The following is a 19,643-nucleotide window of genomic DNA, read 5'->3' as shown; positions in this document are numbered from 1 at the left end:
GATTTTTCTAGTTCTACAAACAGTCTATCCCTTACATATAAAATAAATGAAAACAAATCATTAAATACTTGTTTTCAGTGTTTCCTTCCTAACAGGGAGGCTAACGGAACAAAGAATGTTAGGACTTCATTTTCATGCGACCGGATATTTTGGACCCTGTTTATCATATAATGGTGGAGTTTGACTATATCAATACTAGATTTGGAAGCTACTCTACTGTGAGTGGTCTCCTCGTTTGAGGATATTTATGCTTCACTATTCTCAGCTCAATTCTATATGTCAAAAATAGAAATGATGATCATCTCTTGGATAAATCAGAGGTAAACCATGGCTGTCATTGTTGTTGATTTGTTGCTGAGTCGTAACAGACAAGTTCTGCAAACGCAATGGCTGGAGCCCACTAGGCTCCTCTGTCCATGGACTTCTCCAGACAAGAATACTGGAGTAGGTGTTTCTTTAAGAAAATGTGAAATGTGAATAAAACACATTGAATGACTGGGCTTGCCCAGTTGTACTAAATGAGTCAGTGTGTGTGTGTGTGTTAGTGTTCAGTCATGTCCAACTCTTTGTCATCCCATGGGCTGTAGCCGGCCAGCCTCCTCTGTCCATTGAATGCTCCAGGCAAGGATACTGGAGTGGTAGCCATTTCCTTCTTCAGGGGATCTTCCTGACCCAGGGATCAAACCCAGGTCTCTTGCATTGCGGGCAGATTCTTTACAAACTGAGCCACCAGGAAAGCTCAAATGAGTCAGTAGGGAAGGAAAATCTTTGGAATCTTGTCTAGGACATCTCAATAGCTCACCATGGCCTAAACCAAACAGATGACCTTGTGGGCCAAGGCTATACCAGGACACAAAAGAAATATTATTGTAAAGGGCTAGACAAATGTCCAAGAATAATGAAAGGTATATGAAAATACTCATACTTACCCTCCACAAATAAAGCATTTGATAACATTAACTTGCTAAAGGAGGCAGGAAGTGAAATGATGGTAGAAGATAAGATGTTTGTCACACCCAGCAGCCCAAAGAAGAAGTACATGGTAAAATGCTGCCAGCTCAGGAGTTGGACCCATTGACCCTCCTGGTAGTCATACAAGGTCAGGTGTGGTCCTCCAGGTAAAAACTGTTCTCCAAGGATGCCTGCAGAGGGATATATCACACTTTAAGCCATCTTTCCACAATTTTACTAAAAAAGGAAGAGGCAGAAGGACCAGCCTACTTCTTAGCCCAATATGTTATCTTTTTATGGCACTGATTCTTCTATCTGGGCTGTTACCTAACAGCTGAGCACTGGCTCTTTAGGCTGGTTTTGAAGCTTCAGAGATTGGTTTGGATAATCACTCTTAGTCAAAGATAGTGAGTTTCATCAAACAGTTATTTTAGATCCTCAAAGCTAATGGTCTTAGTTCCACAGAGTTCCCTGATTAGTTCCCCTGATGGCCTTAGTTCCTACTTTAATGACTAGACAAACCCTGAGTAATTTTAGATTTAGATTTGTGAGATTAATCCTATAGCATCTGATTAATTCTTCTTACATAGTACATCTTTGGGTAGTGAGTTGTGCTTGGTTCAGGATTAAAATGCTAGAGTTTAGCTTCTCCTCAGTTAAGGATAACTGAGAAAGCACACACAGATATAGCATACAGTCTAGCCAGTTACACAAATTCTGAAACACTTTCTTGAAGATGCTGCTTCATTTGTTAATCTATAGAATTTGGCAAGGAAATTCCTCTCTTTGAAACATAGTTGATCCACAGTTGGATGACCATCGCAAAGACCTCTCATCATGAACAAAGCATGAAGAAATCTAAAGAAAAATTAGGAAGTTTTGCCTTCAGTAAAGGAGAGGCTGAAGTGGAACTCTAAAAACACAGAACATTTTTACAGAATCATAGAACAAATGGAAAGGCCTTACAATCATCTGGCCCAACCTCCCTCTCTAATTTAGTAACCGCACAAAAAGGATGAGCACAGAAGATAAGGTTTTCTTCAACCTGAACCCTGTGGATAGCCTATCAGGAAGAATTTATTATTGAAACTTTCCCATAATCACTTGATTATCTTTGCGACATTTTGAAAAATGGCTTTGGATAGAGTTAACTCTTTCAGGCCTCAGAATAACTGACATAAAATTATCTTAAAGGCTTCAACTAAATCTAAAAAGGAAACTCACCTTGAGTGGACAGGCAAATTAATTGCTATGACTAACTCATAAGGAATAGCCCTTTGTATAACATGAAGTATAAGTTCTAATAAATTATCCAAAGTAGAAATTACAATTAGAATAGGTATTCAGGTATTTTTAATAAAATACTTATTTTAGCAATTTTTTGTTTTGATATTGAATTTTCTCTTTGCATGTGAAAATACCCCAAAAAGCAAACAGAACACAGAAAAGGGTCACTCACCAGTTAAAGCCATTCCAACTAATACGATTCCTTCCAAAATTTCAATTCGACGGAATAATGCTTTGGAATCAAGGTAAGAAGTCCGTTTCTGCTTTTTGAAGGCATATTTCAGAATGCACTTTATAGTCCACCAAATCCCCAAGATAAAAAAGCAGGATCCAGGGAGAGCATGGCCTTTGAAATTCCCCATAACTACCAAAATAAGAACATAGAGAAGATGAAGGTGTTTCATTTCCAAAACCTGGCCCAAACATCGCTTATTCCTATATACTATCTTCTGATGGTGGTAGATATATACTGCTGAGTCAGAGGACCCAGTATAACTGTCCAGCAACATAGACCAATCAACAATACCATCAAGCAGAAAGACAGACGTTCATTGAACACTGAACCTTGTTCTAGGCACTGTGTCTACTGGTTTACATGTGATCTCTAACCTAATTTTCACAATATACCCACGAATCAGGGGTTAAATCACATTTTCAATTGCGATACAGGTGTGCTGCGGCTGCTGCTAAGTCGCTTCAGTCGTGTCCGACTCTGTGCGACCCCATAGACGGCAGCCCACCAGGCTCCCCCGTCCCTGGGATTCTCCAGGCAAGAACACTGGAGTGGGTTGCCATTTCCCTCTCCAATGCATGAAAGTGAAAAGTGAAAGTGAAGTTGCTCAGTGTCCAACTCTTCGTGACCCCATGGACTGCATGCAGCCTACCAGGTTCCTCCGTCCACGGGATCTTCCAGGCAAGAGTACTGGAGTGGGATGCCATTGCCTTCTCCAGGATACAGGTGTAGAGAAGTGAAATTACTTATCCAAATCTCACAATTATTTTAAAAAAATCTTTCACTGTTTTTAACAAGGAGCTCAAAAGATCTCTTAAAAGTGATAGTGTGTACTCAGCCAACACACTTTAATCATATTTGAAAGATAGTAATAGGAAAGTTGGGAGAAGGCAATGGCACCCCACTCCAGTACCCTTGCCTGGAAAATCCCATGGACAGAGGGGCCTGGTAGTGCCGCAGTCCATGGGGTCGTTAGGAGTCAGACATGACTGAGCAACTTCACTTTCATTTTTCACTTTCGTGCACTGGAGAAGGAAATGGCACCCCACTCCAGTACCCTTGCCTGGAAAATCCCATGGACAGAGGGGCCTGGTAGGCTGCAGTCCATGGGGTCGTTAGGAGTCAGACATGACTGAGCGACTTCACTTCCATTTTTCACTTTCGTGCACTGGAGAAGGAAATGGCAACCCACTCCAGTGTTCTTGCCTCGAGAATCCCAGGGAGGAGGGAGCTTGGTGGGCTGCCGTCTATGGGGTCGCTCAGAGTCGGACACGACTGAAGCAACTTAGCAATAGGAAAGTTCTATCTTTATGTTTAAAACTCGAAGTGATATGAAATTGCCTACAAAAAAATTTAAGTAGGTAATTTCAGAGTATCAAACATCAAGTGTGTGGAAGAGACCACTAGCGCTCATCAAATATCTGTGTACTCTTCCACACGCTTTTCCCAGCCTCTTCTCCATTTTAATCAGAACCATGTTTCCAGTTCTGTCCAGCAGATTGTGGCATTTCTCACTTTCATGCTAAGTCAGTTAAGAGCTTATGTGACTCCTTTAGCTTGTTTTTCCCCTGCTTTGGCAACCTTGGCATGGCATATCTACAACACAGAAGACAGTCAACCAGATAGCATTACATTTTTGCAGGAAACAACTCTTTGAGTCAAGTCATTATAAGTTGACATTTAACAGCTTAATCCAGCAGATTCAGAGGGATACCAAGCCAAATCAAATTGTAAATTCTGTAAACATAATGGCTACATGATTGAGCAATAAAAAACAGAAATATCCTCCTTTTTTGGTCAGTGCTATAGAAAACCAGGCTTGAATTGAATTGCTACATGATCAAGCAACAAAAAACAGAAATACTCTTTTTTTTTTTTGGTCTTGACCAAACATGTCTTGAATTCAGTCTTAGAGAAAGTCAGTCTTGAATTATATGAGTTTACGTGAGCAGTCCTTTGTTCAAAGCAAATGTACCTTCTACAGAATAACAAAGAAAGAACTCAGAATCATCCCTGTGGATCTGACAGTAGATCAGTGCAGAAGAACTCATGAAAGGGGGATTTCAGGATTCTCCTCAGCCCAGCAGGGCTGGGTGCTGGACCTCTTGGTTTGGGACGGATCCCTTTGAGTTACTTCCACATCCTCCTGACAGAACCGTGAAGATGAACTATGAAGCTGACTAAAACACTAAAAGTTTCTTAAATCTCCAACTGAGATCCCAGATGGACATTTCAGCAGCTCCTGAATCATCCATACCTTCTAGAGACTCTGCCTCAGTGTACCACATAGTGCAAAGTCAAGCTTCTTACCCAGACTCTGACTCTAATGAGTGGTGTGGTCTGGATGAGGTCCCATAAGCTCTCTGAGCCTTGGTCCTTAATTAATAAAGAAGGAGGTGGCTTACCAGACATCTGGACTTCCTTCCTGCCCTAACAGATTCACTGATTCATTATCCTAATCACCATCTTTATCACAGTGTTACTGAGTCCTCTTACTTGTCATAGTTTAAGCAACCACAAGAGACTAAAAAATACTTCTACCCGGGATTGAAAAGTACAAGTACACTGTAAATTTTTTTTTAACTTTTCTGGAAAAGAATCTGATATATTTTAAAGGAATCTTAAAGATTTTTACATTCCTTGGTACAGGGAATGCATTTCTAGGAATTTATCCTAAACTTCTAACTGGAAATAGAAGTACCAAATTAGAAACACTATACATCTTTAAAAGTAGGAGATAGGGGATATATTTAGTTAAAATAAATAAATAGGATTTTTTAAAAACTGAGGAAGATCTGAAGATCTAGAAAACTAGATCTGAATCCCAACTTTACCATTTACCCGCTCCATGTCTTTGGGAAAGTTATTTACCCTTTCCAGGCCTCAGATTCCTCTTCTGTTGCGATCATGGGGCTCATGTGCTCAGTCGTATTCAACTTTTTGCAACCCGCTGGACAGTAGCCTTCCAGGCTCCTCTGTCCATGGAATCCTCCAGGCTAGAAAACTGGAGTGGGTTGTCATTTTCTTCTCCAGGGGATCTTTCTGACCCAGGGATTGAACTCTCATCTCTTGCATCTCCTGCACTGGAGGCAAATTCTTTACCACCTGGGAAGCCCCCCTCTTTTGTTAAATAGTACAAAGTTTCTAACTGATAAAGTTAAAATGAAATATTTCAAAGCAAACAACCCACAGTATTATTAAACAGCCTCCTGCTATTCTCAACCCATCTCAAACTATGAAAGTAAAACCAGATGAGAAATTCTACTTGGATACCAACTGCAGCAAAGCAAGAAGCACCTATACAATCCACCTAGCAATCATTCATGCATAGCCTGTAACATTGCTCCTGCTGCTGTCTTAGAGAGTTACTAGAATTTTCTGTGGTTATTTAACTCCTTGACTGCAATTAAAGAATAAGCTGCAAGTAGATTGAAAGCAGGAACCAATCTACTCTTCCATTCCCCACTGGACCTATGAAGCTCTAAGTTAACAAGAGTAAATAAGCCCTTCTTATAACATAGGATCACATATTTATTCAACACCTCCATTGAACTAATCATCTTATTTATACCACCCACTACCAGAAAATAATATTTTCTCCAGTTATCACCACTCATCCACTTACTCAAGCCCAAAAATATGAAAGTCATCCTAGAGTCCACCTATGTCCCTGAAAACTAATTGGTTATTGATACTTACTGCCTCTACTTTCTTTGTCAACCCTCTCCTGCCCCAAACTTGGTTGAGTTCCCCTAGCCTCTTGAATTTTATCTACTTGGAAAATCCTCCTTGATGGACAGACAGAAAAGAATCACTCTTATACCTTCTCAGAGTACTCAGTTCTCACTTTAATGAATTCTTTGTGTGATTAGTTACTGCAAATGTGCCTTCTCTATTAGCCTGTATGTTCATCACTATACTGTGAGAGCCTGTAAAGCAGGTAATTGAGGCCTCTCAGTGGTTATGAGCCTGGGTCATCCATTTTTTTCTCTTTTTTTTAAGTTCCTGGTATATGGAGGATAAAAAAGAAGGAAGTTCCAAACAAGAGTTACCAAAATTGTGGTTGCTTTTAAATATTCAGGTTTGCCTAATAAATACTCTGAATGCACACATAAAATATATTGCGTATTTTAGAAATAGCATGAAAATATCTGAATTGTAAAGCTCTAAGCCAAGTCTACCTCCATGACCAGGTAACAGATTCTTGTACCCCCAAAGGCTGAACAAACCAGCATATCTCAGAACAGTCCCTGGGATGTGATAGGGAGATAATGGGAATAGTTGAAGGATTTTGAGATGATCAGAGTGGGATAAGAAGTGACTCCTTTTCCTATGTCAGTTATAGAACTTCTGTATAGTTAGCCTTTTAATCTGAAACCTTCTGATGGTTCCAACCTTTCTCTTTAAAAGACCCAAGCAAAATGAAGTCAAAGCAGGCTTGCTATATTTGGGCTAAGGGGCTCAGCAGACCCAGTTGCTCCTAAAAACAAAAAATGGCACTCACTTAATTCCACTTCCATTGTGGAGAGAGAAAACTCACTCAGAACCTCAAACTTCACTCCAGTCAACTTCTAGAACACCACCACATGTACATCTGTCTTTTGTTCCCTGGTTTACTATTGCTTACAAGTGCAATTGCTGGTAAAAACCTAGTAATCCAGAGTTTAATTAGATCTCAATCCAAAAGCTGACATGCTGCCCTTGGAAGGAGAACACGGGGTTCTCCTCCACAAAGCACAGCACACTCGCCAGACAGCCAGCAGAAACCCCAGGGAAATCACCAGGCTAGCAAACCAGAAGGTCCTTCATCAGCATCCTCCCTGCTTGATCGCACCACTTATAAAGGTTCAGGCGGCCCTAAAGTGGTGAACTTCAAGATTCAATCACTGGTTTCTAGCTTCCAGTCATCCTAAAAATTGATACTCTTCCCCATCCAGAAAAAAACCCTCTGCTCCTAATGACACCAAACATCATCCCCTAAGCTAAGACAAGAAACAATGCCTGAAACCCCCATTAGCTGTATTTTACTGACCAACTCCTGACATACACAAACATTCACTCACCACCCAAAAGGGAAATATTTCAAAACTCTAGCATTTGGGAGTAATATTGGGCAAATCTCAAGCACAAAATCAGGTGATAGGTGTTCATTCCCATTAACCAAAGCCACTTAAACAATCACCAGGCCTGTGTGTGGAAAGAGGAGAGTACTGAAAATAGCCGCAAGAAACAGATTCTGAAATTTACTCATTGGATTCTGAACCAGATATAAATGAATACCATGGAGAAAACTGAAACTAAAATTCATCTTCAGTCACCACCAAACTTCAAGTAAAAATTCATCTTGAGCCATGACCAAAATAAAATATTACTAAAGCTTATTTAGTGACTCATATCAAGACATTTATAAATCCAATACAATAAACCAATTTGAGCTGTTTCTTGAGCTCACTTTATCATCTGCCTTCATTTTCAAAGCAATGTGTATATAAGCATATGTAGCTTTAATTTTTTTTTGATTCTCCATCATTCCATATCAGTTCTTTCTCTCCCAAATTTCAACTGTTTTGAAAGACTTTCTTAGTTAAATTATCCTTACCTTCAACTTTCCTCAGTGTCAATTCCCATGCAATTCTCTTCTCCCAGAATTGAATTTACAATGGTCCCAGTCTCAAGAAGGAAAAGCAGATACTGACTGGCCTAAAACTGTCCCCCTCTTCCTCCTTGGAGACTAAACCAATGTGCTCATATCCTTCCACCTTCAACTTGAGCAGATTAAGTCTTCAGAATATGTCACAATGCCGGCATAAATGTGAGTCTAAGGACCACACCCTTTTAAACACCCTACCTCCAGTCCAAACATTGTGCCACAGAGTATTTCCCAATGAGACTCACCTTGACACCCCACCCTCATAACCACAGTCACGTCCCACCTGCTGTGAAAACCAGAGCCAGGGGAGCATGTCTGATCTTTGGCCTCTGTCTTCCAGGCTATCAAGATGGACAGGCAACAAAAGGAAAGACCATGGCAGCAGTAACATAGTAAAGCCTGATTTTAAGTCTGATAAAGACACCATCATCTAACATACAGTGCATCAAGCAAGAGATTGGCACAGGTGCTTAAGTTAGGAGTCACAGCCAAATCAAAGTTATAGGAATAAGAAAGTTCAGTTCAGTTCAGTCGCTCAGTTGTATCCAACTCTTTGTGACCCATGGACTGCAGCACACTAGGCCTCCCTGTCCATCATCAACTCCCAAAGTTTACCCAAACTCATGTCCAGTGAGTTGGTGATGCCATCCAACCATCTCATCCTCTGTCATCCCCTTCTCCTCCCGCCTTCAGTCTTTCCCAGCATCAGGGTCTTATTCAAATGAGTCAGTTCTTTGCATCAGGTGGCCGAAGTATTAGAGTTTCAGTTTAAACATCAGTCCTTCAAATGAGTATGCAGGGCTGATTTCCTTTAGGATGGACTGATTTGATCTCCTGCAGTCCAGGGGACTCTCAAAAGTCTTCTCCAACACCACAGTTCAAGATAAGAAAAGATGATGGGAAAACATTTAAGTAGGTCAACAGTGAAGGTCTCTTGCCTTCACAGAATATACAAACTGAGAGACAGGTGAATAAATAACTTAGAATAAATTATTCTAAACCAATATAAGGCTCGCACAAAGTAAAATGTGAACAAGAAAGAAGCAACAGACTGACTCTAACCTGGAGAGCCAGCAGCTGCTACCCTATCTGCATTCAAGTCTTATTTCCTCCTTCAGTGGAAACTCTTGGTGAACAAGGGCCATGTCCCCTAGAATGCTTCACACCTAGGTAGCACTGAATAATTAGCCAGTGAATGATGAGCTCCTGCCTGGGACCCCACCTCCCTGAAACACTGGCCTCAGTGGCAAACAGGATCAGAAAGAGTCAGGATGCCTAATTAAAGGCAGACTGGGCTCACTTCAGATCTACTAATTCAATCAGCAGGGGGAAGCCCAGAAGTCTGCATTTTTAAGAAGTACTCACCACTTGATCTTTAGGTACTCTTGAGTTTTGAGGACCAAAGGCTTAGAGTATGTGGGGGACAAGCAAGGTGGCACCAAGACACTCAGATTTAAATGTGGCCTCCCCATCACCATTCCCCAGAGGTATTAATCTTCCATAAGTACCTAAGTCCTGATGTGTTTGCTCACATCAGGCTTCATATTAGGCAATGGTGTGTGGCTTAACACCTACTCTGGAGACCAGATGATAATCTGGGTCTGTCAGATGACAATAACCATTCTAGAGTGCTGCCATTCTATTTATTTTACTCTATTTTATCACGCATTATTAAGACATCATTTTACTTTTATCTTTTCTATACCCCTGGTTCTTATTCCCATATCCTTCTCCATGTTCAGATAGATAAAACCATCCATGTCACATGGATCATTCTTATTCAAACATTCAGAATCACAAACAGAACACTCAGCTTGAAACTATGTGACAGGATAAGGCAATCCAAAGACATCTTGAAAAACAAAACAGACAAATAGAAAGTAAGACTAAATGCCATGTTACATTATGGGCCTGTAGCCAACTCTTCAAATATAGACGCCTAGATTGTTTCTGTTAGTAGTGTTGCACCTGATATGGGTAGGAAGCTAGCATGTACTATAAACTGCTAATAACTTCTCATGTATCTGCCTATTCTCTCTTTGAGAAAACCCAAGGAAATATTCTTTCCACCACGGTTCAGTTCAGTTAGTTGCTCAGTCGTGTCCGACTCTTTGCAACCCATGGACTGCAGCACGCCAGGCCTCCCTGTCCCTCACCAACTCCGAGAGTTTACTCAAACTCATGTCCATTGAGTTGGTGATGCCATCCGACCATCTCAACCTCTGTCGTCCCCTTCTTTCCACCACAGGTATGAGGAAACTGAGACTCCAAGAGATTTATTAACCAACACTATGGCACAGAGTTATTAAAGACCAGAGCCAGGATTTCAAGTTCTTTATATATCTGATCCCAAATCCCATTCTGTCCCCCTAGATCAGGGCAAAGACTAGAAAAGGTTTTCGAATAGTCCCATCAGTCTTCATCAAGTACACTCACATAAGTTGAACATAGAAAGGAGAGAAATCCTCCCTCTAGGATTATCAATAACTGAGTTATCAGCACAAGTGAAGGAGGTGAAGCTTTGAACATAGCCACAATATTTATTTATCCAATAGGGTAGTCAAAGTCAGAATGCACAGGGATGCCAACAAAAAAGAAAACCAGGCTGAGTAGTGTGCAACATCATTTGACAAAGGTCTAGACACTGAGATGAGTATTAGTGATGTGGTAAGAATCTAAAGCAGTCATCTGTAGTTCCAGGCTTCATTCAGTTCAGTTCAGTCACTCAGTCGTGTCCGACTCTTTGCGACCCCATTAACCGCAGCACACCAGGCCTCTCTGTCCGTCACCAACACCCAAAGTTTACCCAAACTCATGTCCATTGAGTTGGTGATGTCATCCAACCATCTCATCCTCTGTCGTCCCCTTCTCCTCCTGCCCTCAATCTTTCCCAGCATCATGGTCTTTTCAAATAAGTCAGCTCTTCACATCAGGTGGCCAAAGTATTGGAGTTTCAGCTTCAATATCATTCCTTCCAATTAACACCAAGGACTGATTTCCTTTAGGATGGACTGGTTGGATTTCCTTGCACTTCAAGGGACTCTCAAGAGGCTTCTCCAACACCACGGTTCAAAAGTATCATTTCTTTGGCGCTCAGCTTTCTTTACAGTCCAACTCTCACATCCATACATGACTACTGGAAAAAACATAGCCTTGACTAGATGGACCTTTGTTGACAAAGTAATGTCTCTGCTTTTTAATATGCTGTCTAGGTTGGTCATAACTTTCCTTCCAAGAGTAAGCGTCTTTTAATTTCATGGCTGCAATCATCATCTGCAGTGATTTTGAAGCCCAGAAAAACAAAGTCAGCCACTGTTTCCACTGTTTCCCACCTATTTGCCATAAAGTGATGGGACCAGATGCCATGATCTTAGTTTTCTGAATGTTGAGCTTTAAGACAACTTTTTCCCTCTCTTCTTTCACTTTCATCAAGAGGCTCTTAAGTTCTTCTTCACTTTCTGCCATAACGGTGGTGTCTTCTGCATATCTGAGGTTATTGATATTTCTCCCAGCAATCTTGATTCCAGCTTGTGCTTCCTCCAGTCCGGCGTTTCTCATGATGTATTATGCATATAAATTAAATAAGCAGGGTGACAATATACAGCCTTGATGCACGCCTTTTACTATTTGGAACCAACCTGTTGTTCTATGTCCAGTTCTAACTATTGCTTCTTGACCTGCATACAAATTTCCCAAGAGGCAGGTCAGGTGGTCTGGGATTCCCATCTCTTTCAGAATTTTCCACAGTTTATTGTGATCCACACAGTCAAAGGCTTTGGCATAATCAATAAAGCAGAAATAGATGTTTTTCTGGAACTCTCTTGCTTTTTTGATGATCCAGAGGATGTTGGCAATTTGATCTCTGGTTTCTCTGCCTTTTCTAAATCCAGCTTGAACATCTGGAATTTCACAGTTCACATATTGCTGAAGCCTGGCTTGGAGAATTTTGAGCATTACTTTACTAGTGTGAAATGAGTGTAATTGTGCGGTAGTTTGAGCATTCTTTGGCATTGCCTTTCTTGGAATGAAAACTGGCCTTCTCCAGTCCTGTGGCCACTGCTGAGTTTTCCAAATTTGCTGGCATATTGAGTGCAGCACTTTCACAGCATCATCTTTTAGGATTTGAATTAGCTCAACTGGAATTCCATCACCTCCACTAGCTTTATTCATAGTGATGCTTCCTAAGGCCTACTTGACTTCTCATTCCAGGATGTCTGGCTCTTGGTGAGTGATCACACCACCATGATTATCTGGGTCATGAAGATCTTTTTTGTACAGTTCTTCTGTGTATTCTTGCCATCTCTTCTTAATATCTTCTGCTTCTGTTAAGTCCATACCATTTCTGTCCTTTATTGAGCCCATCTTTCCTTGAAATGTTGTCTTGGAGAGATCTCCAAGACAATGTTTTCTTGAAGAGATCTCTAGTCTTTCCCATTCTGTTGCTTTCCTCTATTTCTTTGCATTGATCACTGAGGAAGGCTTTCTTATCTCTTCTTGCTATTCTTTGGAACTCTGCATTCAAATGGGTATAGCTTTCCTTTTCTCCCTTGCTTTTCCCTTCTCTTCTCACAGCTATTTGTAAGGCCCCCTCAGACAGCCATTTTGCTTTTTTGCATTTCTTTTCCATGGGGATGGTCTTGATCCCTGTCTCCTGTACAATGTCACCAACCTTCATCCATAGTTCATCAGGCACTCTGTCTATCAGATCTCATCCCTTAAATCTATTTCTCACTTCCACTGTATAATCATAAGGGATTTGATTGAGGTCATACCTGAATGGTCTAGCGGTTTTCCCTACTTTCTTCAATTTCAGTCTGAATTTGGCAATAAGGAGTTCATGATCTGAGCCACAGTCAGCTCCCAGTCTTGTTTTTGCTGACTGTATAGAGCTTCTCCATCTTTGGCTGCAAAGAATATAGTCAATCTGATTTCAGTGTTGACCATCTGGTGATGTCCATGCATAGAGTCTTCTCTTGTGTTGTTGGAAGAGGGTGTTTGCTATGACCAGTGCATTCTCTTGGCAAACTCCATTAGCCTTTGCCCTGCTTCATTCTGTACTCCAAGGCCAATTTTGCCTGTTACTCCAGGCAAAAGTACTTCCTACTTTTGCATTCCAGTCCCCTATAATGAAAAGGACATCTTTTTTGGGTGTTTGTTCTAAAAGGTCTTGTAGGTCTTCATAGAACCATTCAACTTCAGCTTCTTCAGCGTTACTGGTTGGGGCATAGGCTTGGATTATCGTGATACTGAATGATTTGCCTTGGAAATGAACAGAGATCATTTTGTCGTTTTAGAGATTTCATCCAAATACTGCATTTCAGACTCTTGTTGATTTTGATGGCTACTCCATTTCTTCTAAGGGATTCCTGCCCACAGTAGTAGATATAATGGTCATCTGAGTTAAATTCACCCATTTCAGTCCATCTTAGTTCACTGATTCCTAGAATGTCAATGTTCACTCTTGTCATTTCTTGTTTGACCACTTCCAATTTGCCTTGATTCATGGACCTAACATTCCAGGTTCCTATGCAATACTGGTCTTTACAGCATAGGACCTTTCTTCTATCACCAGTAACATCCACAACTGGGTGTTGTTTTTGCTTTGGCTCCATCCCTTCATTCTTTCTGAAGTTATTTCTCCACTGATCTCCTATAGAATACTGGGCACCTACCCAGGCTTCACGCTGCTTCACAACTCATGTCAGTGAAAATGTCAAAAATACTTTGTCAAAAATCATAAAATTACACATTTAAAATTTAGGGCTAAACTTTTTTGTTTGTAAATTATCCTTCAATAAAGCTAACTGAAAAGGGAGAATGACCACTTCTGCACTACTCTCCTGGCAACATGGAACACGATTTTGATGGATGAAGCCTTAGCAACTATTTTAGATAATAAGGCCCATGTTGAAGAGACAGAGCAGTGAATCTGAAAGAAATTTAATCTGGACAACTTTGTTAGGATCTATCCCATTCCTGAATCCTCCATTTTCATGAATATTTTATGCAATATTGAAATGAAATCTATCATGTATAAAAGCCAAAAATATTTAAATCTATTTTGTATAGCAACAATAACCTTAAAAACTATGTTTCATATAATAGCTAACATTTTGATTGCTTTCTGTATACCATTCTCCATTCAAGTAAGTGTTTTGCATTTTGACTTGTTTAACCTTCATAAGAAATCTTTGAAGCAGATACCAGTAAATATTCTTGTCACTCTGACTTTGTAGACAAAGAACTTGAGGCAAAGTTAGAATTAAGATGTCCACAATCACATAGGTAATAAGTAACAGTACTGGGCTTTATATCCAACCCTTGGTCTATAGTATCTTTACCACAATGTACCATAAATACAGTTAAAAAATACATGACCAAGAAGACATTGGCACTTAATGTAACTGACAAACACTGAGCAGCCAGAATGTAATTTTTAACCAGGAATCAGTTAAAAAGAAAAAAAAAATTGTTCCCCTATACCCTTCTATCATGGGCAAGAATAAGAACAAACAATTCAACACAAGGCAAAAATCTTAATGACTGATAATCATATGAAAAGATGTTCAATATCACTAGAAACCAAAGAAAACTAAATTTAACATAGAGCTATATTTTCACCTATTACTTTGTCAAACTTAAAAAAGATCTATTACATCAAGTGTTGAGGAGAGTGTGAGGACATTGGAATGCTTATACACTGCCATAAGTGTAAATAAGATTGCTGGCCACAGGCCACCACTTCCATTTGTACTATGTAACCTAAAAATTCATAGACTAGACATGTTCCCTTGAATATAAAAAAAATTATTGCTTCATTGGTAGTAGTAACATGAAATTAGAAGTAACCTGAATATCTATCAACAGAGAAATGGAAAAATAACATGAAGCAACATATATGTAGAATACGAGAGTTTAAAAAAGACCTCTTTAAAGATAAAACGTACTAGATCTATATTTAGCAACACGAATAGATTTTTAAAGCATTAGGTTGAATGAAAATTGCAAGTTGCAAAACACAACTATGGTTTGATGCAACTTACATATTGTTCTTAAACACTTGAAACATAATGCCATTCATTGCTCACTCACATATATAAATATAAAAATATAAAGGCAAGGATAGGCACTATTAATAGTGGTTTCCTTTGAGGAGAGTGAAGGAAACTAGAACTGTGGGATGTCAGGGGGTGCTTCATCTGTAATACTCCCTTTTATTTAAAAGAAAGAAAAACTTGAAGCAAGTAATACAAAATGTCAGTTTTGCGTGGTCGGAAGACTAGAGAATGCCATATTGTGCACTTTCATTAGTTTTTTAATTAATAGATTTTATTTTTTAGAAACACTTTAGGCTTACAAAAATTAAGCAAAAATTACAGAGTTCCATGTTTTCTCTCTCCAGCCCTCACAGTTTCCCAATTAATAACATGATGCATTAATGTGGTACCTGTGTTACAACTGAGGAACAAATCATGACGCATTTTTATTAACTGAAGTGCATAATTTACATTAGGGTTCACTCTTTGTGTTTTACAGGTCTTTGGGTTTGACAAAAGCATCAGGTCATATATCCATCAGTACAGTATCATATAGAATAACCCTCAAAAACTTCCTGCTCCACCTATTCATCCCTTCCCTCCTGCCCCTGAGCCCCAGGCAACAACTAGTCTTTTTACTATTTCTATAGTTTTGTCTTTTCTATAATGTCATATAACTGGAATCATACATGTAGCCTTTTCAGACTGAAGCTTTTCTCTTAGTAACAGGCATTTAAATTTCCTCTGTTTCTTTTTGTTACTTGATAGTTCATTTCTTTTTAGTGCTGAATAATATTCCTGTAGGTCAAGAAACAAAAATTAGAACCAGACAAGGAAAATGGACTGGTTCAAAATTGGGAAAGGAGTATGTCAAGGCTGTATGCTGTCACCCTGTCTATTTAACTTCCATGTAGCGTACATCATGCAAAATGCCAGACTGGATAAATCACAAGCTGGAATCAAGATGTCAGGGAGAAATATCAGCAACCTGAGATATGCAGATGATACACCACCCTAATGGCAGAAAGCAAAGAGGAACTAAAGAGCCTCTTGATGAAGGTAAAAGAGAAGAGTGAAAAAGCTACCTTAAAACTCAACATTCAAAAACCTAAGATCATGGCATCTAGTCCCACCACTTCATGGCAAATAGATGGGAAAACAATGGAAACAGTGACAGACTTTATTTTCTTGGGTTCCAAAATCACTGTGGATGGTGACTGCAGTCATGAAGTTAAAAAACATCTGCTCCATGGAAGAAAAGCTATGACAAAGCTAGACAGCATGTTAAAAAGCAGAGATGTCGTTTTGCCAACAAAGGTGTATACAGTCAAAGCTATGGTTTTTTCAGTAGTCATGTATGGATGTAAGAGTTGGTCCATAATGGAAGCTGAGGACCAAAGAAATGATGCTTTCAAACTGTGCTGCTGGAGAAGACTCTTGAGAGTCCCTTGTACAGCAAAGAGATCAAACCAGTCAATCCCAAAGGATATCAACCCTGAATATTCATTGGAAGGACTGATGCTGAAGCTGAAACTCCAATACTTTGGCCACTTGATGTGAAGAGCTGACTCATTGGAAAAGACCCTGATGCTGGGGAAGATTGAAGGGAGGAGGAGAAGGGGATGACAGAAGATGAGACGGTCAGATGGCATCAACTCAATGGACATGAGTTTGAGTGAACTCCAGGAGATGGTGAAGGACAGGGAAGCCTGGCATGCTGCAGTTCATGGGGTTGCAAAGAGTCAGACATGACTTATTGACTGAACAAAAACAATATTCCATTGTATGACTGTTTCACTGTTTCTTGTTTTTGTTCTTTAATCCATTCCCCTATTAGGGTGTTTATATTATACATTTGCTATACACATTTAAACATTTATGTGCAAGTTTTTGTATGGACATCAGTTTCCAACTCATTTGAGTAAATATCCAGGAGCACAATCCTGAATCACGTGGTGTGAGTATGATTTGTTTTGCAAGAAGCTTCCAAATTGTCTTTTAAAATAGCTGTATGATTTTACACCCCCAGGAACAAATGACAAAGAATTGCTCCATATCTATCCTCTCTTGCATTTGATGTTGTCGATGTTCTGGATTTCAGCCATTCTAATAGGTGTGCAATAGTACCTTATTGTTGTTTTCATTTGCATATCCACGAAGACACCATTTGTCATCTGTATATTTTCTTTAATCAAGTGTCTGCTCAGATCTTTTGCTTACTTTTTAATTGGGTTATTTGTTTTCTTACTGCTGACTTTTAAGAGTTCTTTGTATATCTGGATTTCTCTCCTTTATCAGACACTTGAATTGCAAGTATTTCCTCCCAGTTTGCAGCTTGTTTTTTTCATTCTTTTAAAAGTATCGTTCACAAATTCGAAGTTTTAAGTTATAGTGTAACATACATTTTTTTCTTTCATGGATTGTGCACTTGATGTTGTAGCTAAAAGCACATCATTTCTAAGGTCACTTTGATTTTCTATGTTATATTCTAGAAGTTTTACAGCTTTGTTTTTACATTTAGGTCTATGATCCATTTTTGAATTAATTTTTGTGAAAAAATATAAGGACTTTGTATAGATCTTTGTTTTTTTTGAATGTGGGTGGGTATACAGTTGTTCCAGCATCACAAAGATTATTCTCTCTAGGGACAGAATTTCAAAGATCACTTGACTATATGTATGTGAGTCTATTTATGGGCAGTCTATTGTGTCTCATCTATGTGTCTTTTCTTTCACCAGTACTACACTGTCTTAATAACTGTAGCTTTATACTATTTCTTGAAATCAGGTAGAGTCAGTCCTATGATTTTGTTCTTCAAGATTGTGTTGGTTATTTTGGGTCTTTTGCCTTTCTATACAATGTTTAAAATTAGTTTGTCAATATCCACAAAAAAATTGCTGGGATTTTAAGTGGTATTGCATATATAGATCAACACAACACTGAATCTAAGAACTGACAACATTGGTTCATTTCAGCCATAAACATGGAATATCTTTCCATTTATGTAGATTTTTAATTTCTTTCACTAGAGGTTTATAGTTTTCCTCATATAAATCTTGTACATATTTTCTTAAACTTGTATTTCTTTTCTTTTTTTTTTGGTGCTAAGGTAAATAGTGTCATGCATTTCTTTTAATCAATCATTTTAATTGGAGAATAATTACTTTACAATATTGTGATGGTTTTTGCCATACATCAACATGAATTGGCCACAGGTATATATGTGTCCCCCCCCATCCTGAACACCCCTCCCACCTCCCTCCTTACCCTATCCCTCTGGGTTGTCCCAGAGAACTGGCTTTGGGTGCCCTGGTTCATGGATCAAACTTGCACTGATCGTCTATTTTACATATGATAATATACATGTTTCAGTGGTATTCTCTCAAATCATCCCACCCTCGCCTTCCTCCACTGAGTCCAAAAGTCTGTTCTTTACATTTGTGTTTCTTTTGCTGCCCTGCATATAGGATCATTAGTACTATCTTTCTAAATTCCATATATATGCTTTAATATATAGCATTTGTCGTTCTCTTTCTGACTTACTTCACTCTGTATAATAGGCTCCAGCTTCATCCACCTCATTAGAACTGACTCAAATGCATTCCTTTTTATAGCTGAGCAACATCCTATTGTGTATACGTACCATAACATCCCTATCCATTCGCCTGTCGATAGACATCTAGGTTGATTCCACATCTTAGCTATTGTAAATAGTGCTGCAATGAGCATTGGGGTACATATGTCTCTTTCAATTTTGGTTTCCTTGGGGTGTATGCCCAGCATTGGGATTGCTGGCTCTACTCTATTCTGTTTTTTAAGGAATCTCCACACTGTTCTCCATAGTCGCTGTACCAGTTTGCAGTTCAACCAACAGTGTAAGAGCATTGGGATTGCTGGCTCTACTCTATTCTGTTTTTTAAGGAATCTCCACACTGTTCTCCATAGTCGCTGTACCAGTTTGCAGTTCAACCAACAGTAAGAGGGTTCCCTTTTCTCCATACCCTCTAGCATTTATTGTTTGTAGACTTTTTGACGGTGGCCATTCTGACCAGTATGAGATGATAACTCTTTGTGGTTTTGATTTGCATTTCTCTAATAATGAGTAATGTTGAGCATCTTTTCTGGTGCTTATTAGCCATCTGCATCTATTTCTGCTTTATTGACTATACCAAAGCCTTTGACTGTGTGGATCACAAGAAACTGTGGAAAATTCTGAAAGAGATGGGAATACCAGACCACCTGACCTGCCTCCTGAAAATCTGTGTGCAGGTCAGGAAGCAGCAGTTAGAACTGGACATGGAAAAACAGACTGGTTCCAAATAGGAAAAGGAGTACGTTAAGGATGTATATTGTCACCCTGCTTATTTAACTTATATGCAGAGTACATCATGAGAAATGCTGGACTGGAAGAAACACAAGCTGGAATCAAGATTGCCAGGAGAAATATCAATAACCTCAGATATGCAGATGATACCACCCTTATGGC

General features: G+C 39.4%; 1 protein-coding gene across 4 annotated transcripts in view; it reads right to left on the bottom strand.

Annotated features, from left to right (window-relative positions):
• The window catches only part of LOC138419381 (transmembrane protein 45A-like), a 110,994-nt gene that overhangs the window by 27,558 nt on the left and 63,793 nt on the right, over window positions 1–19,643 (bottom strand). For all 4 annotated transcript variants that reach the window (XM_069552255.1, XM_069552245.1, XM_069552241.1 and 1 more), the window contains 2 exons: window positions 2,411–2,602; window positions 930–1,142 (listed from right to left, as the gene is read on the bottom strand). In XM_069552255.1, coding sequence (XP_069408356.1) covers window positions 930–1,142; window positions 2,411–2,600 — 403 coding nt within the window. In that variant the 5' untranslated portion in view covers window positions 2,601–2,602. The remainder of the gene's footprint in view (window positions 1–929; window positions 1,143–2,410; window positions 2,603–19,643) is intronic.

This window comes from Ovis canadensis, chromosome 1 (assembly GCF_042477335.2).
Source record: "Ovis canadensis isolate MfBH-ARS-UI-01 breed Bighorn chromosome 1, ARS-UI_OviCan_v2, whole genome shotgun sequence".
Classification (NCBI taxonomy): Eukaryota; Metazoa; Chordata; class Mammalia; order Artiodactyla; family Bovidae; genus Ovis; species Ovis canadensis.
Note: the sequence above shows the minus strand (reverse complement) of the source record. Positions and strands in the feature narration are given on the sequence as shown.